At 45.4% G+C, this 22,878-nt stretch overlaps 5 protein-coding genes, 5 non-coding genes and 1 pseudogene across 10 annotated transcripts; 10 read left to right on the top strand and 1 right to left on the bottom strand.

The window, feature by feature from the left end:
* Window positions 1-305: 305 nt before the first annotated feature.
* LOC120425739 (uncharacterized) lies at window positions 306-3,121 on the top strand. The gene has a single exon (XM_039590344.2). It carries the CDS (start codon window positions 929-931, stop codon window positions 2,699-2,701), a length of 1,773 nt encoding a protein of 590 aa, XP_039446278.1. The 5' UTR covers window positions 306-928; the 3' UTR covers window positions 2,702-3,121.
* Window positions 3,122-3,752: 631 nt separating this feature from the next.
* Trnaq-cug (transfer RNA glutamine (anticodon CUG)) lies at window positions 3,753-3,824 on the top strand. Its single transcript has one exon. It is a non-coding gene; the product is annotated as a tRNA-Gln (tRNA).
* A 320-nt stretch (window positions 3,825-4,144) lies between these two features.
* LOC120425743 (zinc finger protein 616-like) lies at window positions 4,145-5,992 on the top strand. Its single transcript, XM_039590350.2, has 4 exons — window positions 4,145-4,487; window positions 4,581-5,274; window positions 5,333-5,679; window positions 5,742-5,992. The coding sequence occupies exons 1-4, from the start codon at window positions 4,462-4,464 to the stop codon at window positions 5,797-5,799; spliced, it is 1,125 nt and encodes a 374-aa protein (XP_039446284.1). The 5' UTR covers window positions 4,145-4,461; the 3' UTR covers window positions 5,800-5,992.
* A 2,247-nt stretch (window positions 5,993-8,239) lies between these two features.
* On the top strand, window positions 8,240-11,061 carry LOC120425741 (glutamyl-tRNA(Gln) amidotransferase subunit B, mitochondrial). Its single transcript, XM_039590347.2, has 5 exons — window positions 8,240-8,435; window positions 8,510-8,947; window positions 9,012-9,160; window positions 9,953-10,377; window positions 10,436-11,061. Exons 1-5 carry the CDS (start codon window positions 8,341-8,343, stop codon window positions 10,922-10,924), a joined length of 1,596 nt encoding a protein of 531 aa, XP_039446281.1. The 5' UTR covers window positions 8,240-8,340; the 3' UTR covers window positions 10,925-11,061.
* Trnag-ucc (transfer RNA glycine (anticodon UCC)) lies at window positions 9,220-9,291 on the top strand. The gene has a single exon. It is a non-coding gene; the product is annotated as a tRNA-Gly (tRNA).
* Window positions 9,516-9,587, top strand: Trnag-ucc (transfer RNA glycine (anticodon UCC)). The gene has a single exon. It is a non-coding gene; the product is annotated as a tRNA-Gly (tRNA).
* Trnah-gug (transfer RNA histidin (anticodon GUG)) lies at window positions 9,803-9,874 on the top strand. The gene has a single exon. It is a non-coding gene; the product is annotated as a tRNA-His (tRNA).
* Trnah-gug (transfer RNA histidin (anticodon GUG)) lies at window positions 11,042-11,113 on the top strand. Its single transcript has one exon. It is a non-coding gene; the product is annotated as a tRNA-His (tRNA).
* A 4,049-nt stretch (window positions 11,114-15,162) lies between these two features.
* Window positions 15,163-18,173, top strand: LOC120425742 (uncharacterized). Its single transcript, XM_052711594.1, has 3 exons — window positions 15,163-15,782; window positions 15,844-16,053; window positions 16,965-18,173. The coding sequence occupies exons 1-3, from the start codon at window positions 15,660-15,662 to the stop codon at window positions 17,973-17,975; spliced, it is 1,344 nt and encodes a 447-aa protein (XP_052567554.1). The 5' UTR covers window positions 15,163-15,659; the 3' UTR covers window positions 17,976-18,173.
* Window positions 18,174-18,220: 47 nt separating this feature from the next.
* LOC120425744 (zinc finger protein 79-like) lies at window positions 18,221-19,674 on the bottom strand. Its single transcript, XM_039590351.2, has 2 exons — window positions 19,497-19,674; window positions 18,221-19,433 (listed from the first exon to the last, which is right to left on the bottom strand). The coding sequence occupies exons 1-2, from the start codon at window positions 19,502-19,504 to the stop codon at window positions 18,332-18,334; spliced, it is 1,110 nt and encodes a 369-aa protein (XP_039446285.1). The 5' UTR covers window positions 19,505-19,674; the 3' UTR covers window positions 18,221-18,331.
* Window positions 19,675-22,255: 2,581 nt separating this feature from the next.
* Window positions 22,256-22,878, top strand: LOC120425730 (uncharacterized; annotated as a pseudogene).

The raw sequence follows: 22,878 nt of genomic DNA on the forward strand, positions 1-22,878 counted from the left end.
GCCCGAAACACAAACGGTTTTTTTAAAGTTAACATAAATGTGAGCAGTGTTTGTTAAATTGGCCAAAAAGATAAACATTGTTAGCATCTTTTGGCATGTTCAGTTTTTGGTAAGACTATTATTCTTCAAAGTTATACTCGATTGAGTGTTTGGTATGTGCCAAAAAAATCTGTATTTGTGGCAAGCCTGCTTCCCGGACCATAAAACTGAACCGCACAAAAATAGTTTTAGCACGCGGGATGCCACTGCCGCATCGGTGCGCAAATAAAACCACAAATAAATCAATAAACAAGCGAACATTTCGTCAAAATATTTGATAATCCGGCCCGCTCAGTCACGCCACTCGTCAAACATTTCTGTCTGCTCGTCGATGTATTTCGACAGGCCGCTGCATCGCCGGTCACTCCCTGATCCGCGAAGGTACCGTATACACCTTCTTATCAGCGCCAGCGAGTGACCCCTTCCCACACGAATTCAAAATATACAACGGAGCTCCACAGATTTCAAGTTCAAGAGCACCCACCAAATCACGCCGGGTGATCGTGATCTGCCGGGTATGACCTTTCCGGAATCTACCCGCGCACCGGTGAGTCATGCGGAGGAGGAGGAGGAGGTGTGGATCCTATCGACAGTGACACAGTTTCTACCTGGAAGGGACGGGATCCTGGGGCCATTTTCCGACGAGCTGCAGCAGCACCAGATAGCGATAAGCCGTCAAGAGTCCAAAGTTCGCGCCGTCGTCGTCGATCTCGGCCCTTATCGCCGTGCGGAGCCAAGATTTTAAATAGGCAGCCACCGGCCGGCAGCTCACTTAGTCCAGCTTGGTCGATCGTCCGGACAGCAAGGTTCGAGTTTGAGATCCCGCGCGAGCGTGTCGTGATCATCCGTGTGTGATGTGCTAAAGGCAAACCACAACAAGAAGAACAAGATGCCTTCCGCCAACAAGGACAAGATGTTCGGTCCGTGGAGTCGGAGCGACAGCAGTGGAAGTATGTACCTGTCGAACAACAACAACGCGGATAACCTGGTCAAGCTGTACGCGCGAACGGCGCCGACGAGCCCACGCTGGACACCGGTCGCATCGCGGCACAACTCGCCTCCGATGCCGAGTTCGCCGCTGTCCTCTTCACCGCCGTCAACGCTGCGTCGAAACTACTCCAGCACGTTCATGTTGATTCCGGAGGATCGTGCCGTCGATCAGGTGTCCGTTGAACCCGCTGTTCCCGTGCAGCCGTCGAGAGCTTCGGCGACCAAGTACCGCATCTCCAACTGTCGGATTATTCTTCGTTTGATCCTGTGGTGGCCACTGCTGCTGATCGCGATCGCCCAGCGGTGCCTGGCCTTCCTCATGCATCTGTCGTGGCGTCCGTTCCTGATCGCAGCTCCAGCATTTTGGCTGTCGGCTTGTCTGTGGATGTTTTGGAAGATTGTGGCCCTACCGTTGGCTTGTTTGAAGTGGGTTTTGGTCGCGCTGCATACTCCGGCCCATGAGCGAAACCGGAAGAAGAGGACGGTCCTGATCAGCTGTGGAAGTACCATTCAGGCGCTTCATCTGGCGAGAAACTTTTACAAGTCCGGAGCTCGTGTTGTGGTGTTTGAGTTTGAAGGACTCTTCGGGTTGGCCAGATTTTCGACGGCCGTTAGCAAGTTCTACACGATCCAGCGTCCAACTCCGGAAACGGCCAACGAGTACATTGCCGCGCTATGCGAGATCGTAGAGAAGGAACAACCAACGCATTATATCCCGGTCTGTGCGACCAGTGCCGCCTACTATGACTCCTTGGCCAAGCCACATCTAGAGCTACGTGGCTGCTCCAGCTTCATCCCCGGAACACAAGAGACTTCCGTTCTTGACGACATTCTAATGGTGATGAAAAAGTGTGAACTGAACCAGATTGCACTTCCCCCACATCAAGTGATAGCGTCGAAGGAAGAGCTTCATCGGCTGTACGACAACGGTTGGTTGTCCGGATACCGCAACGTAATGCTCTCGTCTGGACTGCTGGGCATCTTGGAGCGAGCCAAATACGTTCTACCATCGAACCGCCGCGACCTGAAGCTCAACTACGAAATAAGCGAATCCCACAAATGGGTCGTCATTCGGGATGTTATTGGAACACATTTCGTAACTTGCACCACCGTCAAGGACTCCCAAGTGGTGGCCAATGTGACGTGTGTCATCCAGAACGACACCCGCAGTCTGATCCCGGAGGATAACGCCGAGATCGAGGCCTGGCTGAAAGAGTTCTTTCGCAAGATTCGCCTCCAGCGTCCACTCAACGGTCACATCAGCTTCCGGTTGGCCCGGTGCAAATCTTCCGGCGAGATCCTTCCCCTCGGAATCCGCGTCGGTGTGTCCCTGCCCTACATCTGCTACACCGGCGTCCACTCGCGGGTCATCTGCAAGCCGTGTCCGCACTTTAACCGTCAAAACTCGGGTCCGCTGGTGCAGGACGGTGGCCGCTACTGGATGCACGAAACCGTCATGAACACCATCCGGCGACCCAGCGTCGAAGCGGTCCAGCAGCTGATCGGAACGGTCATCGACAAGCGGGAGGCATTGTTCGTGTACTGGGACCCACTTCCCTACTGTGCCTACTACCACTTTCAGCTGCCGTTCAATTCCGTTAAAAGTTTCCTCCACAAACGCCAACGGAGAACCGCACGGACCATGCCACGTGCAGCGGCACCGGTCCACTGATAAGGACGAATCGTTGAGTTGTTTTAGGTTTCCACATTTTCTACATGTAATCTTATATGGAGAGAGAAGTCATAGACTTGCCGAATGGTGTGAGTGAATGCGAGTGTGTGTATACCTTAGGATTAGGATCCGGATTCTTATTTTTTTCCTCTGTGCATCGAATAATAGCCGTTAAGTGAATAATTTTATAAGAAGAAAATATATTTGCACTACTTATCAACTAGGGGAGCTCCTGTAGAAATGATAGTACCTTGTTGCTGGGCAACAAAGCAACTCTGAAGAAAAACATGTGTAAATACAGTAAAACAACATTTGTTAACAATTTAAAACGGTGACAAAGTGTATAAACCTTCGATACAGCCATTGTGTCCACCCGATAAGTACAAATTAAATAAATAAAGCAATAAATAAAACTCAAAACCTTGTTTTCAATCAACTCATACCTCGAGGTTTAATTATCGGAAGTGCCCTGATAGAGGGTCATCAACGTCAATACCGTGGACCCAATATCACACGCGCCACAGCCGGCGAAGCGTGCAGAGAACAACAGCCTCGCCATCGAAGTCGAGGCGGGAAACAACGGCAGAGTAGATCGCCTATAGAGTGAAAGGTTATCGGAGAAGGTGGACTGCCTTCAATCATCATTGATTGCTGCGGAGCTTTCTTCGACAAGTGCTGCAGATTCGATGCCACATGGAGATGGGATCGCTTTATGAATTGTTTTAAATTTTTTAAATATATGTGAAGAATCCACGATCTTTAGAAAACATTACAATTATTGTCAAAAATATACCTAATTTTACATTTGTAGCTGCTTTTTTGAGTTTTGCTGATTAAATGGTGTCCATTGATCAGTTCGAATCGCATTATAATATCAATATCCCCTCATTGAGAATTTCAAACACGTATTCGTTCTAACTTCCTTTTCATTCATGCATCTAACACGTTGACGATTTGCCATCCGTTCCGTTCCGATGAAAACCGAGCCCGCGTGCACTTACAGTCGAGAAAGAAATGACCACTGTGACTATTTTCTCCCCTCACATCAACCGGTTCTATGGTGTAATGGTTAGCACTTTGGACTCTGAATCCAACGATCCGAGTTCAAATCTCGGTAGAACCTGAGGATAAGCTTTTTTTTATTTCTTTTTTTCGTCTCTAGTTTTTTAGACATTTGTCACGTTCCACCGGGTAGTGCTTTCTTTTGTCCCCGAAGAAATATGTTCTTCAATAACTTATTTTTATTAGGTCTTTTTCGGTACTGGGACCTGGTTAGGACCGAGTCGGGTTTTGTAATTACAGTTTTCTTAAAGCTAAGAGTAATTACAGAGGATCTTGTGATTGCCTTGTTAGGATCGAGTTGATGTCGTATTTTGATGAATTTCATAGATTTTATAAAACACATTGTAGAAAAACTACTACTCGAATTTAATAAATAATCAACATACAGCAATATATCGGCAATGTAGATCGAAAACCCATACAAAGAAACAAACTAGCGTACAAAAATATGCACGAAACAAACAACTTTGACGTTTCGGCCACTCTGACAGATTGCGCTACACCACAGCACATCAGAGGGAGAGAAGGAAAGAAAAATGAAGTTGAGCATCCCCGCCCCCATTTTGGTTGTCAGTCAGTAATGTAAACAAACCGTTGCCAGAAGAGAAAATTTGAGCTATCCCGGAACGTAAAACGGCCATTTCCGCGTTAAAAGTGGCCCCCGGTGGACCAAATCCGGCGTAATCTTGTTCGCCCCGATGGACCTGACAATCTACAGCGATGTGTGAGTTTCGAACGTGGCTTTGCACGTGGAAAGTCGGGCGTATTGTCGACGGTGTGATATTTTTCCATTTTCTTTTTTTTTTCCTCCGACCAGACCAAATGAGACCCCCGGATCGTACTGTCGGTTTTGCTTCCGGGAGACGGAGCTGGTGCCGATATTTCACCCGACAACGGTGGAACCAGTGAATCGGCAACTGCTGGACATAATCGTCGAGTGCACCGACATCCAGCTGACGGCGGAGCGGGACTTTCCGTCGTCGGCGTGCCAGAACTGTCTGCAAGTGCTGCAGGAATTCTACCACTTCCGCCAGCGGACCAAAGAGTATGACCGGCTTATCCGGGCAAAAGCGATGGCACTTCGGATTGAGCCGGAAGTGCTGATTGTGAAGCAGGAACCGCTGGAAGATGACACGCTCGAGAGTGTCCGGCGGCAGTACCTGGCGGATCAGCAAGCGGAGCACGAGCGACAACAGAAGGAGGAGGAAACCCAAACCGAAGACGAGGTCGAGGACGAGGAACACGAAATCGGCAGCAGCAGCAGCACGCTGACGGCGGACGAATCCCGCGAGGAAGACTTCTTCCAGCTGCAGCTGCAGCAGCAGCAGCAACAACTGCAGTTTCCCAGCCTTAGTGCCATTTTCAAGATGCGCACCACGTCAGGCTCGAGTGGTTCCAAGTCGACGACAACGGCGGCGGCAGGAACGCTGGCCAGTTCGCTGGAGGAAAACCGATGCATGGTTTGCGGTGAAAAGTTCTCGTCGCGAGAAGCCTGGATCAACCATCTTACGGTTTGTAACGGATTGTTTTTCCCCCCTTGACAGTCTTCTACAATTTCGATTTCAACAGGTTCATGCGGCCGAGCGGCCCTTCCAGTGTCACATTTGCCTTTCGCAATTCAAAACAAAGTACGTACAACAGAATCACATCAAAACGGTTCACCAAAACATCCGGAGCTATCAGTGCCAGGTGTGCACCGATCCGGTTCGCCAGTTCAAGAGCAAACGCACCCTGGAGGATCACCTGCGTTACCATACCGGGGAGCGTCCCTTTCTCTGCACGATTTGCAACGTTTCCTTCTCGTCCGGAAGCGTCCATCGGAACCACATGTACCGGGTCCACCGGGAGATGCGCAAAAAGGAAAAACGGTGCAATTACTGCGGGAAGGAGTTTGACCGGATTCTGGACCTTAAGAGGTTGGTGGTTGGTAAAATTAAGTTCAACACAATAATCTTCAAAACGATTTCCCTTTCAAAAGGCACCAGACGAGCTACTGCGAGAAGATCGTTGGCCGTGCCATGGCGGAACGGCTCTAGATGGGTCTAGAGAACCAGCTGGAAGTGACACGAGCACACAACCACACCCACAAACACCCACACCATTAAATGCTATATATTACTACAGATTTATATATTGTAGAACTAAACTAACCCCCACACGTATGATGAACAGAGTATAACTATAATTATAATTTTAACGAATAAAGCATTAGTCTTTGGTGTACCGAAACAGTTGAGTGGTCTTGAAGGATGGACTGTCTTGTATGAGCGTGTCCAGTTCACCATGATCACAGAATTAAGTTGAAGGGCTCGTAGAAGACCACCCGAAATTCCAATGTGGACTCGTTATCCAAAGTAGACATAGTCCAAAATAACCATTTAGTTAAAATAGCGTAACTCGCATTCTCACAAAACCGTCGCCCGTGGTAGCAGCTGGACAACGAGTTTCGGCAGAGTTACCACAACAAAGATGAGCAAAGCCCTAGGCAATGCCCAAATTAGCCATTGTTTTCTTGGCTTCCTCCTGCATCTGCTGTGGTTTGTGTGGATTAATAATTTCCATCCATCGGCTTTTACGGGACCTGACCCAACAGCGGAGTGAGTACCAGAGCAGTTGGCGCACCGTTTGGCTGGTGATTCTTCGGCTTCACAACTTGCCGATGGCGTGGTAACCTTGCACCTGCCCTTGCGTTGACAGTTCTGGCTCCATGTCCCTGATTCAGACAATTCTTACACTGGGTCACTTTGGGTTGTTTGTTCCGGTAGGCCTCCCACCGGATGATAGTGCTTGCTACAACGTTCATTACAGAAAGCTTCTTCAGATTGGTGAATCCCTTGGGGAAGACGACAGTGTACGGAGTTTCGTCCACGGTGACCTTTTCCTTCCGTTTGATGACAGGCACATGCAGTTTCGGCGGAATCAACGATTTTCCCCTGAAAGGCATTGCATTTTTCCTAGCATGCTATGATGATATCTTGACGAATTTTTTGAACTTTAAATTTGTCATTTTTTTAGAATAATTCCAAATCTTCACTCTGAAAATTATAGTTGTGAGCTTATGTCAAAAAAAAATAAAAAAAAATACTTATGTGCTTTTTATACAAAAATGGAAAGCACGAAAATATGTAATATAAAATAGGGCTTGAAATTAAGTTAAAATTTGTGATCAAGCTTATTTTTCGGAGTACAATGACCCTTGGTACGACCGCAAAAGAATTAAAAATTGATTTTTTAATCAATTGAGTCCTAAAATGAAGCTTAGATTGCTGATATTATTGTTTACAGCGAGATTAAGTTTATTTTTCTGAGTACAATGACCCTTTGTACGACCACAAAGAGTTTAAAATGGATTTTTAAATCAATTTTGAAAAATTAGCCTCGCGATCCTTCTTGACAGAAAAGCTCCTACTTGACAGCTTGTTCCAAGGGGACTATAGTTGATCCATCGAAAAAATGTTGTCTTGTCAAAAAAAATTGTTGCATTAAAATGAAAAAAAGTGATCACAAATGGTTTTTAATCGTGTTTTATACCGTTGTACATAAAAATTGACATAGGGCTTTAGTACCCAATTAAAAAAAAAATATATAACTTCGCGGCCCATAATGACAAAAAAAGGTCCTACTTGACAGCTCGTTCCAAGAAGACCATAGTTAATCCATCGAAAAAATGTTGTCTTGTCGTTTACCGTTGTACCTAAAAATTCAAATAGGGCTTTTGTACCCTATTTTACTTACCGAAGCATCTGCAATCTTCAATAGAGTTATTTACGTGCGTATGTATTGCGTGTACGTACACGAAAAAAAGTGAGGTTAAATTTTGTCCGGCCAGCAAAATCAAATGGTGCGCTAGTGTGCGTACGCTAAACGTCATAAAGCTCTATTGTTCGGGATCTCACGTGGAAGAGGGGTTGTTTTTGGAAAAGGAAAACTCACCCCCTCATTCTCCCTCCATCTCTTTCGCGCACACCATACGCGTCCTGGTCGAGCACTTTTGGCGCCGTTTGGTAGGCAACCGTTTTCAAAACAAAAACACCGATCCGCACTGGATTACCGTGATCATGAATGAAAATAGTGATTGTTTCTCACTGCATTGTTGAAAATCTATCGAAATCATTGAAAATATGTTGAATAACAATAAACTGGTAGGTTTTCTTTGATTAAACTAGATTAAAATGCTTCAACTTGTTAATTTTACGTGTTTAGTAGTTCCAACGGATTTAACCTAATTTTCCTTAAATTTGAGGGTTTCTTTTATACAATTTTACTTAAATACACTCTGTACACTATTTTTAACCTATCTGAGTTACTATTCAACGTTAATACTTAGCTAAACTTGTTAAATTTACACATTTTTTGGAGCTAAGTTTTGCACAATGTTTACACGACCACCGAAACGAATAACTGCTCGACTTTTCTCGCAACCCGAATGTTGTCAGGGGTGGATTCAGGAAGTGTCCGCAAGCAAAACAAAAAGGCTGTCAAAAAACTGCTCGAATTTATAGCAAAACAGAACCGTGCGCTGCACAGGTCTTTTTCTTCACAAAAATCGTGGAAAATAAGAAAGTTTTAACTGAAAAATGTCGTGGAACGTGTTATTTAGGAGAAATCTTTTCATATTCAACGTTCGCCATCGAAGTTTCGCCACCAAAAAGGCTGCAAATCCTGTCGCGCGGTAAGTCTCTGAACTTGCAAAAAAAAGTAAACAAACCGTTTGAAAACCCTTCCACTTCCGGCCTATCGTCCCAGTCCCAACCGGTGGCGCAGCGTGATCGGTCTGGAAGTGCACGCCCAAATCCAGTCCGAGTCGAAGCTATTTTCCGGGGCGGAAGTTTCCTTCGGTGCTCCCATCAATGCGTGCGTCGCGCTCGTGGACGCCTCGATCCCTGGCACACTTCCGGTGCTGAACCGGCGGTGCGTCGAGCTGGGCGTTAGGACGGCTCTGGCGCTGGGCTGCGAAGTCGCTCCGGTGTCCGCGTTTGACCGGAAGCACTACTTCTACGCTGATTTGCCGGCCGGCTACCAGATTACACAACAGCGCGCCCCGCTGGCCCGGGGAGGCCTGCTGACGTTTCCGGTGTTTGTGCCGGGCGTCACGAAGAAGCCGTACTACAAGTCGGCCCGGTTGCACCAGCTGCAGCTGGAGCAGGACAGTGGCAAGTCGCTGCACGATCCGGTGGAGAGAAAGTAAGTCAGGTTGGGGAGGAATTTCCGTACAGAGATTTATGATTACTTTTGTTTGTGTTGTTAGGAGTTTGGTCGACCTCAATCGAGCAGGCGTTCCGTTGATGGAACTGGTGTTTGAGCCGGATTTGGAAACCGGTGAGGAAGCTGCTGCCCTGGTTAAAGAGCTGATCCTGATCCTGACCCGACTTGGGAGCTGTTCCTGCCGGATGGAAGGTAACGGATTAACGGACCCCGACCGCTGATGGGAAGCTTCCAGGCAGATGGTGTGTATGGCGTCGGTGGTGTAATGGTCAGCATAGTTGCCTTCCAAGCAGTTGATCCGGGTTCGATTCCCGGCCGACGCAGGATTCTTTTTTGCTGCTGCATCAGACCACGGAGAGCGGGATTCTCTTTTGCTCATTTAAAAGTTCACGGATTGAGGCGGGATTCTCTTTTGCTCATTTAATAATACTCTCACGGAGGTGAGATTTTCAGTATTTGACATGCGCAAAGGAAATCGGTGCTGCTGTTTTCGGGAGCTGAAAAGCCCTGGAGAAGCACACGACCTTTTTGACGCTCTTAATCGTAGGCGTCGGTGGTGTAATGGTCAGCATAGTTGCCTTCCAAGCAGTTGATCCGGGTTCGATTCCCGGCCGACGCAAGATCTTTTTTGATGACTTTATCTCTGTGAGAAAAATAAACATTTTTGGGCTCTTTTTGAAAGATGTTCATGTTTTGTTGATGGCATGTTCAACTTAATGTTTTTCAACAAGTTTAAATGACTAACAAAAACTGCTCGATTATGATGCAATCAACTCTAGTCTGAAGCTTCGGTTTTTGAAGTGCTTTGAAATTGCATTCTTACATGTCTCAGTAGCCGTGATCGTCTAGTGGTTAGGACCCTACGTTGTGGCCGTAGTAACCCAGGTTCGAATCCTGGTCACGGCAGTGTGCAATATCACTGTCACGGTGAGACTAACTTTTTTGTCGTCTCTCATCTTCCTTTTTTCGCATTACCCCCTGAAGAGGGCGCACTCCGCGTTGACGCCAACATTTCCGTGCACCAGGAAAACACCCCGCTGGGGACGCGGACCGAGGTGAAGAACATCGGTTCGGTGCGGGCCGTGGCGCAGGCCATCGAGTACGAGATTGCGCGACAAATCGACGTGCTGGACGGGGGTGGACGGATATTCAACGAAACGCGTAACTGGGACGCCGTCGAGCGGAAAACCATCGCCATGCGAGACAAGGAGGTCGTGCAGGACTATCGGTTCATGCCGGAGCCGAATCTACCGCCGTTGCACGTGCACGTGGAGGGGGACTGCTGCGAGGGTGACGATGTCGTAAGTGCTGTGAAGATTAGGACAGACCTGCCGGAACTACCGGAAGAAACGAGGAAGAGCATTGTGGAGACGCACCACCTGACACCGGAAATGGCCATCATTCTTGTGGTAAGTTCTGGTCAAACTTAGAAGAAAAAAAACCGATTCAAAACCAACATCCTTGCAGAATGACATCACCCTGCACAGTCACTTCCGGTCCATTCTGGACGAACCGGGGAAAACCCGTTCCCCAAAGGTGGTGGCCAACTTCCTTATCAACGAGCTGTTGACGATTCTCAACAAGAATAAGCTGGACTTGGAGGAGTGTCACATTCCGTCCAGCCATCTGGCAGAGATTGTCGACATGCTCGAGACGAACCGTATCAATCAATATCTGGCCCGGCTGATCCTGCAGGAGGCGTTGGAGCAGGGAGCCTCCGGACAGAGCCCGGCCCAGATTGCTGCCGACCGGGACTGGCTGATGATTACGGACGAGGCCAAAATCGAACAACTCTGTCGAGACGTGATCCAGCGGAACCCAAAAGTGGTGGAGAAGTATCGCAGCGGAAAGGACAAGATGCTGTACGCACTGGCTGGGGACATTGCCAAGCTGACCGAGCAGAAGGCGGACATGGCCAGGACGGTGGAATTGTTGAAACGATTGTTGAAAAAATAGCAGAATAAATAAACGTAATTTTTCATTAGTTCAAAAAGGGTAGTTCAGGTAAATTTTTGTCAAAAGTCCATCAAGTTGTACGACCAAATACTCCCAAATTCTTCAACTCACCCCGTAGCCGTGATCGTCTAGTGGTTAGGACCCTACGTTGTGGCCGTAGTAACCCAGGTTCGAATCCTGGTCACGGCAGTGTACAAAACACTGTCACGGATGGGGTGAAACGTTTTTTGCTACGAGGCAGCAACCTTGTATCTATTTTTAGAAGAAAAGGGGCGTGTTTATAAAATTCGAGCAGTTGTTGCCAGATCTTCTTAAGCGATGACGATTAGTCTGCAAACAGCTAAGGACATCTGTAAACATAAACTGCCGTTCTACGCATAATTGTCCCATGTCAGTTTTGGACGATTTTATTTTATGACATTTTTAAGTTTAGTTGGATGTGTAATTTAAGAAAAACCAATAAAATCTAGTACTTTGTTCGGAAACTCATCAAAAACAACACCAAGTCTGTTTGTCCCTACGCTAAACTTCTACGCATAATTGTCCCACATGCTCTATTCTCTCGTCAACCGGCGGTCCCACCTGGATATCAACTCTAAGCTGCTGCTCTACAAGACGGTGTTCAAGCCGGCGATGACGTACGGTTACCCGGCGTGGTACGACTGTGCCGCTTCCCACCGGAAGAAACTTCAAGTCAAGCAGAACCGGCTGTTGAAGATGATGCTAAACCTGGATCCTTTCCACCCGACTGACGACGTCCACAGGATGGCTAAGATGGAGTTGATCGACGATTGGCTCCAGCGAGTGCTACCGAAGTTCTGGATGGGGTGCGCCACCTCAGTCAATCCCCTGCTGCAGCGGTTGTCCCCTTGAGCTGTGATATTAGAATAAGTAACGCCTCCTTTCCTCTAACTATCCCACATCTATTAGCTATTTCGAAGGTTATTTTTGCAATTTTTTTCCTTCTCTGTCCAATTCGTTCTCCTTAGTAAGAGTAAACTCTCTCCCCATTAAGAACAAATCAGCTGTTGAAAGGTAGTCCATATCTCAGCTCAGGATGACAACTGCACCAATGTATTTGTTAAAGCAACCAAATAAATGAAATGAAATGAAATGAAAATAATTGTCCCACCAAGTATTTTCTTACACGGAATCATTAGTTTTACTAAGCATTATGTCTTGTTTACATACTGTATAGCAAGAGAATCACAAATAAGGGAGATAAACTGCTAACTGGGGCGATTAGGGACACATAGGGCGAATAGGAACCAACGGGACAATTATGCGTAGAAACACAGAAATCGGTCGAAAAATTTCAATCGCGTTTTTCTCAGTTGCACTTTTTTGAACATGGGACAATTATGCGTAGAACGGCAGTAAAGCAAATAGAAAAAAGAAAAATAAATTGCACTGAAAAATCAACTTTATTTTCCGCATCACAATTTTATTTTCCATTAAGAGGCAGGCTTCTGCTTGGCGTAGGCCAGATCGCTTCCATCCGGAACGTTTGCCGACTTTGAGGCAGAAGCGGCAGCGGCAGCCGCAGCAATCTGCCTGGCAATTTGGGGCGAAACCATTCCGATCGTACAGTTGACGGGCTCCGGCGGTATATCGGAAGGAACTGCCCCACCGGCGTTGGGGATGGGTCGCACTGGGAACCTTTAAATGACACAAAAATGCATTACTTTGAAAAAAAAAAAAAAAATTGTGCATACGACTTACATGTTTTCGACGTGAAGTATTCGGATGAACTAAATTTTCTTCCGAAGCCATCCAAATATTCGGTTTTTATGTAGTTCAAACAAACAAAGAACGAGTTTCATAGCTAACGAAAAACAATCTCCAGCTGAACAAACAGAAGAGCGGTGACGACTGGGAATATCCATCGTTTAGTTATTGATTTAGGCTGAATCAGTCTACTACATGCATATGATCGGATTAACCATTCATGATGATCTTACCGCTCTGGAACATTCTTTCAACGATTTGAGAAATTATTGTCAATTTGAAACACAGTTTATTTGGCTTGTGAGTCAATGAGTTGAAAATGGTTGAAAATTATTTACAAGAACCTAAAACAGCTCGTTCTTGAGTATTTTCGGGTTGGACGGAATTATTGTGATTTGGAAGAATGCCGAGAAGAATACCAATATTTTTACACGGTTGCGATTAACACGAGTTATTTGAATTTTTCATAAACAGTAGCTTTTTGTAAAATATAAAGGCAAATATTTTAATATCGGTAATATTGACTATGCTGTCAAAAAATAATTAAAGCAAATACATACTATTAAATACTCTTATAATTTTAAATCATAGGAGTTGAAAACTTTGGAATTTGAAATTTATGAAATTTTAAATTTCTAAATTTTGAAGCTTTAAATTTTAAACTTTGAATTTTAGATTTTTGTCTAGAATTTTTTTTTTGTTTCAACAACCTTAAAACAAAACAGCTTATGATTTTGAAAATCATGATAAATTGGGTACTAAAGCCCTATGTCAATTTTTATGTACAACGGTAAAAAACACGATTAAAAACCATTTCTGATCACTTTTTTTCATTTAAATGCAAAACATTTTTTTGACAAGACAACATTTTTTCGATGGATCAACTATTGTCCCCTTGGAACGAGCTGTCAAGTAGGAGCTTTTCTGTCAAAAAGGACCGCGAGGTTAATTTTTCAAAATTGATTTAAAAATCCATTTTAAACTGTTTGTGGTCGTACAAAGGGTCATTGTACTCAGAAAAATAAGCTTTATCGCTGTAAACAATAATATCAGCAATCTTAGCTTCATTTTAGGACCCAATTTAAGTTTTGTGTTTTCTTTATATTTTTAATGGTTAAAATTTTAAAGTTTCGAAATTTTTGTTGGGAATTTGAAATTTTTTAACTTAATAATTTTAAATTCGTTAAAAAAAAAATTAATTTACAATTTCATTTTAGGCTGGTACAAATATTTTTAAAAGTTTTTGTCACCCCCCCCCCCCTTCAAAATTGGCCCGAAAAATCAGGGGGCAAAAAAAAAATTTTTACAATAAACTTCAAAATTTCAATGAAAATTTAAGTGCAACCAGCTGAAATCGAATTAAAATACATTCTTCTGCGTTTAAAATCATTTTTAGCATGTTTGGGTTTCTTAAAAAATCTTAAGATTTTTTGAAAATTTTCGATGCAAAATCTTTTTTTTCGATACAATTTTTGTTTTTGTCAGATCTTAGATTTTTTGAAAACTAATGATTGCAAAACAACTGAACTAGTGTAAAATGCATTTTAAAACACTTTTTTCATTTAAATGTGAAGACTATGGCTTGTTATTTAAATTTTTATATTTTTAATATTTTTTTGCCCCCCCCCCCTCCCCTTGACCTCGGCCAGGGCCGAGGGACAAAAACTTTTTTAAATATTTGCATCGGCCTTATTAAATTTAAAAAAATTTAACTATTGAACTTTTGAGTTCATAAATTCTGGATTTCTCAAGAAATTTAAGTTTTTTTTTGTTTGTTAAGGCCGTTGCAAATATTTTTTGAAGTTTATGTCCCTCGACTCTGACCAAAGTCGAGAAGGGGGGAGGGGGGAGGGACAAAAAAATAAAAAAAAGTATAAAAATTTAAATTACGAGCCATGGTTTCAACGGTTTCAACATTTTGATAAAAAAAAGTGTTTTAAAATGGATTATACTGCCCCTGATCGCATAAATGTCCCATATGCATTTTCATCGATTTCGAGTTATTGATGCAGTTTGATTCAAAATTGTGTGCTCTTTAAAAAGAGCCTATAACATCCAGTACTTTGTTTTAGAAATCAGGAGGAAATCTAGTTTTTTCGTGAAAACATAACACGTAGCCTTAAGGTACGTATGTATGGGACAAACTTCAAATGCGTTTTTCTCAGCTTGCTGTTTTTGCATATGGGACATTTATGCGAACATGGGCAGTATACACCAGTTGTTTTGTCATCATTTTCCAAAATATCTAAGTATTGACGAAAATTTTATTTTTTGCGAAAAATAAAATTTTTGCCGTGCTGTACATTGAAATTTCATAAAAATTCAAAACATTTTTAAACAAGCCCAAATATGCTAAATATGATTATCAATGCAGAAAAATGCATTTTGAGATTGTTTTTAGTTGATTACACTTCTTTTTTAATGAAAGTTTTGAAGTTATTTGGAAAAGTATTTTTTTTGTCCTCTGATTTTTTAGACCATTATTGAAGGGGGGGGGGAGGGGGGGGCGACATAATCTTTGAAAAATATTTGCAACGCCCTAAATAAATAAAAAGAATCAAACAAATAAGTGACAAGCCACCATTGCTACATTCAATGAAAAGAATAGAACCAAGAGTTACTCACCTAACACGCCGTTCTAACAGGATTTTAGCAGAGTTCTAACATAGGTGGATAATCTAACAGCATTCTAGCAGAAATGTTAACAATCCCCCCATTTTAGCTTGTTTCTGACAGAACTAGCTCTGTACGGATATTTCGTGACTGGGGTACGCGCATAACATGCGTTCGTAGATGTCTGCAAACCATTTGCAACCAAGTTTGCAACACTTTTGCGGAAAACTGCAAAAAAACTTGTCTCGATTGGCAACAATGCTCCTTGTAAACAACAACATCAAAACGATTCGGCATCAGCTGCGCCGTAAACAACGCAAAAAGTGATTTTTTTTTCTGAAAGTATTCAGAAATCGTAATAAAGTGATATTTTCGTACAAATGCCGAGCTAGAAATGAGGAGTTTGGAGTGTTTTCTGGTGGTGTTCCTCGCTCTTAAATCCGTAATTGCCCACGATCGCCCATTTGACGATGAATTTTCCCAGTCGCTAGTGGAAAAGGGGAAGAAACAGCTGAGTGTAAGATCAAACTGGATTTTTTTAAATTATTTATTAGTAATAAAAATTATTTCCGTTTTAGGAGCTCGAGCAGAAGAGCCACCTCCCGCGGTACGGCGACTGTTGGCTGCAGGCGCTGGATCATTTGCGCGACGGTTGCCGCACCCTCACCGATTCGATCCAGGTCGATTTGGCGCTTCACCTTACCAACTGCTTCATGGAAATGTCCGGCCAGGACCGGTTGGACTGCGTGTCGGAGCGGACGGAAGCGCTGAAGCGACTCTGCATGAGCGAAATGAGCAGACTTACCTTTTGACGGGTGCGACAACGGTTTGCTATGATACCGGTTTTTCTATGCGCACCATTTCTCGTCACGACCCAAAACCCGACACAACTCGGTAGCTTGATCGGTGCACCAAACCGAAGTTTGGTGTGACGGCGGTGTGGATCGGGTACACAAAACTGACATGGTTTCTGCGCCTACCACACGGGAGAAGTTTGGAACTCTTGATGCCTTGCAAGCCAATTGAACTCAACAGTTCTTAATGGTGTGGTGGTCAAAGGCAGTGCATTTGTATTTTAAAGGTTCTTGGTTCGAATCTCGACAGTTATTATTTTATTTTTTGAATGTTTTTTATTTGTTTAGAATAGTTCGTTAGGAATAGAATTTCGTAGTGTCATGAAATATAAACTTTAACTTCTCGTGCATATAACCCTGAAATAGGCATTTTCACTTAAACCTGCCTGCATAATATGGAATGTTTTCTCTATTCCACTACAAAAATCCATTCAATTTTCTAACTCTTTGACTAAAGCGTCGCAGATTCGAAGAAGTTACTTAACAAATGTATATAATCAGTAATTTTGACAGCAAATATTGAAAAAAAAATCCTCAAAAATATTTGTACCCAGGATTGAACCAGGAACCTCGTGGTAAAAAGACGGAGACAACAACCGCCACGCCATCCCGAAGTTGTGAATGATGGCTGGCAAACCTCAATCAAAACAATGTCGCCTCCGGTTTACTTGGATCAACCATATGTTGAGTTGCATCCTTGGTATACAGTTTGGGTGCACCGGTGGTGTACCAAGGTGCTTTCGGTACAGTTGCTATGGTGTGACAACAAACAGCTCGGTTTGGTTTCTAGAGTGACACGAAAACCGCACCACGGCGCACCAGATCTTGGTGTTCAGTGAAGCCTGGAAATGAGCGACCGGGCGTTTGCCGTGTACACGGAGTTCTTCACGCAAACCCAGAACATGTGTTTCTTCCTGCAGGCCCAACGGTGGCAGTCGGAAACCGACCGGACCATTGACCGGCTTAGCGTGAGCTCGCGGGAGGTTAGCGAGCGGATGCAGGTGGCGGGCGAGGTTCAGCGGGCTGTGCTGGAACATCAGAAGGAGGGGTTGCGTTTGCAGGGAGAAATGTTGGCGATGGGAACCGGGTTGTCCGCCACACTGAATGGTTCCCAAGGAATGCTGGATAAGTTGACTGAAGATTTGCGGAACTCTACTGCGGAACATCAAACCGTGCTGGCTGAGTTGTTTAGGGAGTTTTACCTGTTGCACGGCTGGATCGTCGGACGTTACGCGTTCGTAGATCGGACCATCTTCTATCTTAGCTACTTGTTGGCCATTATGGTCGCGACATCGACGAAACGGACCCAGCATTGTCGTACGATACTCCTGCTTAATTTGCTCGCAAGTCTTCTTGTCGAGTTGACCCTGCTGAAGTTGTCTCCCTCGCTAGACGCCATTCAGCGAGATCAGCTACTGTGGACCTTCCGAAAGCTCTTCCTAGCTACCGGCGTCCTTCTCTTCTTCTATCAGTCCTATCGCTACCAGGACGCCAACACCAAGCTGCTCAACGAAATCAAGGAGCAAAACCGCCAAATCATGGACAGCATCCTGCGCCTCAAACTGGCCGCCGCAGCGCAGAATGACCGATCCAGCTTCTTCACCACGGCCACCAAAACGACGACGGCAGATTCCGAGGTCGGTTCGGAACGCACCCTGCGGAAGATTCCGCTCGCCCCCGACAGGACGCACGTGGTCGTGGTTGAGGAGGACGAACCGGACTACGACAAGGAGAACAGCTCGAACGAGCGACGCTCGGTGAGCCGTTCCGTGCGGTCCGAGTCGAGCGTTTCGCGGACCTCGCGGTACAACTTGCGCCGCAAGACGATTGGTGGACAGCGGCAGCAGCAACCGTAGTGAGAACCGGTTTAGTTTTTAAGATTATTTATTTTACGCGCGCTAGTGCTTACGAACATCACACAAACATTCCTGTTTGACTAATCCAAAGAAGCTGTAACCAAATAAGAGAAATTTCAAAATCTGCGATTTATTTTTTAAGTTCCTTGACATTCGAATTAAATGACCTGAATAAACATTGTTAAGTAAAAGGCAATACAAGCTTTGTTTTCTAAAAAGAAAAAAAAAACATTCATGAATTTTCATAAGTGAAGAAAAATAATAGAAATAAATTTATTTGATGTCAGTTGGGATAAATTAAATACACTTTTTGCTGATCAAAAATACTCAAAAGTAAAAAAAAAAGATCAAACGATCTACGCCTCAGTCCCCTCGGTCGCACTCTTCTTGGCCGGCGATTCGCCCGTCGTTGTCCCTCCGTGGACGTTGCGACGATGCGCGAGAAACGCCGACGAACCAACGATGACTTCGTTGCAGATTCCACACCGGAAGCAGCTGCCCGTGCTGTTGGTCGGACGATGTGTCCCTCGTGGTGCGCTTCCAAACAACTGCTTGCGCAGCTCCTTCGGCGATATCGACACGATCGAATCGCTCGTCTGCGTCATCTGGACCTTACAGGCTGTCCTCATGTGCACGTCGAGTGTCCGCATGCAGAGGAACATTTTCGGACAGTTGTGGCACTTGAGCGTCTTCTTTGGCTTCGCTTTCTTGGGCGGTGGCGTTGGCGTCTTGCTCGACGGCGCCACCTGCGTCTCAACATCCCCGGTGATCATTTCGGCCACCGGTTCCTCCCCGGTAGTCTTGTGAGCCTGAGCCAAATGGGTCAGAGCTGCACCGTAACCGTAGAATACGGCGCTGCACTGCCCGCACGAATAGTGCCGGGTTTTGCCCTTCTTCCTCCGAGGGCTGGGCGGAGTTTCCTCATCGCCGTGGATTTCCCGCTGATGTCTTGCCAATGCTTGGCTGCAGCTGAACGTGTTTTCACACTCCATACAAACGTACCGGGCCGACCGTCTCGGTTTGGCATTCTCCACCGGAACCCAAACCGGCTCCGGCAGCACAGTCGGCTGAGTCTCCACCTCGGAATCCTCCTCATTCGCCGGTTCCGGCTCGTCAATCACAAGTGCACCTTCCTCCGCGTCACTCCCGCCCTCATCGTCCAAAATCTCCACCTTGATCGATTCCACCGGAGCAAGAACATCTGCCACCTTCCGAAGTTGTTTGAGCGCCTGGTCGCATTCGCCCGTCCGCTCCCGAAACGCCTGAAATGTGTCGAGCGCCGAGGCACATAAACGGCACACGGCACAGGGAAAATCTTGTTCCGGGACGAGCCACAGGCCGAGACAGTTTTGCATCTGAGTCAGCAGCAGTTTGCTGGGATCGAACTTTTCCAGCACATTTTGCAGCGAGTGTTGGGAAAAACAAAGCCGGCAGTATTCCGTCGGGTTGCTGCTGGGACTGTGGGGAAGGAGTGGCGTAATTTAGTACGGAGAATGCAGATTGGGACGATTTCCTACTTACACCTGCATTTTCAGAGCCAGCAGATTTGCTTTTTGCTTCGAAAAGTCACGTAGAACTTTCCCCCTGACGGCCGCTGTTTGGATGCATTCAAAACAAACAAAACTGACTCGCGAGTTGAGTTTGACGTTTGAAAGCAGGCTGCGGTTGCCAAATCTAGCATTTCTTACAGCTTCGAAATATCTGCATGAAATAGTCTGTCCACACCCTCATTCACGCAGAAAAATAAGGCATATTTGAATCAAGATCTTTGATCGATTTTTGTTGAATCAACGCTAAACGTCAAAGCAACTTTTTCAAAACAACAAAAGATTTTTGTGAAATTGAGAAAATCAAGGTTTGTTTCAACGCAAAATCTGCGTTGATTATATTCAACAATTTTTTTTGTTGAAACAAACCTCGTACAGGCGGATTCTACATAACATTTTTCAAATTTGAAATCATTCAGTCAATTCAGTTTTCGTTAAAACCACATTTACTCACGCAAGACTAAAGTACGGTATTCAAATCGGAAGGAACGCGGTCAAGAAATGTTGCGTGTTCTTTTCGTGACACCCCCCCCCCCCCCCCCTCCCCACAGTTCGGTACACTGAGAGAAAAGCTCCTAATAATACCATAAGTTACGTCTTATGAACGAGGTCCCAGCTGTGTCCATTGAGGCACTCACGAAACTTATAATTAAGCTTATGAAAGTTTTATCAAAGCTTATGAGAACAGATCGAATCAGCTCATGCTTTACATAAGATTTTCCAATGCTGTTCGACCAATGCCATGTTGTTGTTTTGACATAGGACTATGTCTCTACTTACTATATTGGGGGGCCAGTTCAGAAATTCGATCCAAACCGTCACAAGCGTGCGAAAAAAATTGACATATTTCAAACGCTTATATCTTTTCCCCCAATCGATTAATCCAGAAGATTCAATCACCAGTCGAAAGGGGAAGACTTAAGCTATCGTTTTATTACATAATAACTTTGACTAAACATAGTTTAAGCGCTTAAAACATGCAATCAAAATGAGTCATTTTTCAGTTCAAATCGGGCAGATGACCAATCAGAGCGAGCGTATGCATTCGAGGCCGCGCCCCTTTTGTGCCGTTCTCCGGCTGTGCCGCTATATAAGCAGAAAATTTCGCAAAAGCAAGTCACTTTAGAACGAGCACTCGAACTGTGCACGTCAGGCCGGCGCGGAGCAGCAGCAGCACAGCAGCCGGAAAAAGGAGGAAGCAGCAGTCAACATGAGGATAAAGAAGCTGTGGACGTTCGAACAGGCCTAATCGGGCTCGCGCGGGAGCAACAATCGAGCAGCAGCAAAAGGTGGAAGAGCGTCGTGGAGGAGAACGGGGATGACCTCGCGAACCGGGTTCAGTCGTAATCAAACGGCCCTTTTCAGGGCCAATAAATCAATCACGAAAGAATTTGTCTCTATAGTTTCATGCACGCTCATTTCTGAATTATCAATTTTTCTGAAACTCAAATACATTTTGAAGGTACCGTAATCGGGGGTGACATTGGGTTTGGGGGTGAGATGAGGTCATACAAATTTCTGCATTTTTGTATGACACAATCTCACCCCCAAACCTAATGTCACCCCCGATGACAGTACTTTGAAAAACACTTCAAAGCGGTTCACCAAAATATGACTGAAAATGACAGCCGAGTTTCTAAACTATTTGCGCCGAAAAATGAGATTGAGTTGCTATCGATTAATTAAAAAAGTCAGAAAAGGATAGAATATTTGCTTAGAATTGAAGGATAACTCTTTCGTGATAAATTAGTGGCCCTTAAAAGGGCCGTTTATGTTTGGACGATTCACCACACTGCGGCGATAATCGTCGTTTTGCCGGTCATTTTACTCGTTCCTATCCGCAACTGATGCGGCCTTGTTTGCTTCTGCGACTGCAGCTGGCCCTCCGCCGACCCGAGGAAAGATTCTGGTTGGATGGCTGGATGGTTCTGCTGCTTCTGCTGTTGGTCTTCTTCTTCTCCTTCTGCTGCTTCCTCCGCGATGGACTGATGCGGTCTTCTCGAGTGCTCGATCCAAAATGACTCGCGGGTGCGAGGTTTGGCTGCTTTTATGTCGGCAGAATAGGAGAACGGGACAAAAGGGGCGCGGTCTCAAATGCATACGCGCAAAAAAAGTTTATGCGTTGGAGACCGCGCCCCTTTTGAGCCGCTTGCCATATCCAAATCGATTTAAGCAACCAAACATCGCCCGCACGTGTCATTTTGGAACGAGCACTCGAGAGGTCCACATCGGACCGGCGTGGAAGGTGCAGCAGCAGCAGCAAAAGGAGAAAGAAGCAGACCATCCGCCGGCCACCGAAAAACGGATCGTCGCGGGTTATTAAGAAGAACATCGCGGCCTGGCCAAGCAGTTAAATTTCATCCGGAAGGCGTTCACCCGACGCAAAGGAACCGGTGCAACGAGTTTGCTGAAGCTGGCAAAAACCCGGAAGGCCGCTGGTGCCGTGTAGAGGACAAAGGCCACGGCGTCTCCAATGTAATAGAAGGCTATCAAAACTGCGGCCAAGAAGCTCGAAGACCCCGAAGCCGAAGAAGACCGCCCCGGCTCAGAATGCTGCTGCCGCCAAGAAAAGTCAAACTAAACAGTCCTTTTCAGGACTACCAAATCATTCACGAAAGAGTTACATCTTCAATCATGAAAGAGGGACTTATTAAACATTGGCTTAATAGTTTTACTATAGAAACAATTGAATCTTTTAATACGTTTTCAAAATGTAGTGATTTTGCTTGCAAAATGAGTCAAGTACCTAATTTGAGGGGAAAATCATCCAAGCAACGCGACTGGTGTCGGTCGCGAAAAGGAGGGGAAGTAGAGGGCCAAAATCATATATAACAAAGCGCGCCAGAGCTCAGACCATCATTCTGACTGTAACATTCGACGGAGTAACATCGCATCGGAGGCTGATTAAGGACCATTGCTTGCACGAAGCAAATAGCTCGCAAGTCCACCGGGGGAAAATCACCGCGGAAGCAGTTGGCCATGAAGGCGCCGGCCACCGGAGGAGACGGATCTGCGGTTCCAGAGTTCGGCCGTGATGGCGCTGTAGGAGACATGCGAGGCGTATCTGGTGGGGCTGTTCGAGGACACGAATCTGTGCGCGATCCACGCCAAACGTGTCACGATCATGCCCAAGGACATCCAACTAGCTCGTCGCATTCGTGACGAGCGCTTCTGAAAGGATTACATCTCATCAAATTCTAGTCGGTTGAAAGAGTTGCCCTCATCCCCGTCCCTCGTCCGAGGCCCGGGACGAGGCAGCGAACTGCAATAATTTGAATTTAAATTTCAGGAACAAATTTTGGTCTTCGGGGGGCGACGGAATGCACAGCTTTCTGAGGCTGCTCTCGCCCCCAACC

The sequence above is a fragment of the Culex pipiens genome, chromosome 1 (genome assembly GCF_016801865.2).
Source record: "Culex pipiens pallens isolate TS chromosome 1, TS_CPP_V2, whole genome shotgun sequence".
NCBI classification, from domain to species: domain Eukaryota; kingdom Metazoa; phylum Arthropoda; class Insecta; order Diptera; family Culicidae; genus Culex; species Culex pipiens.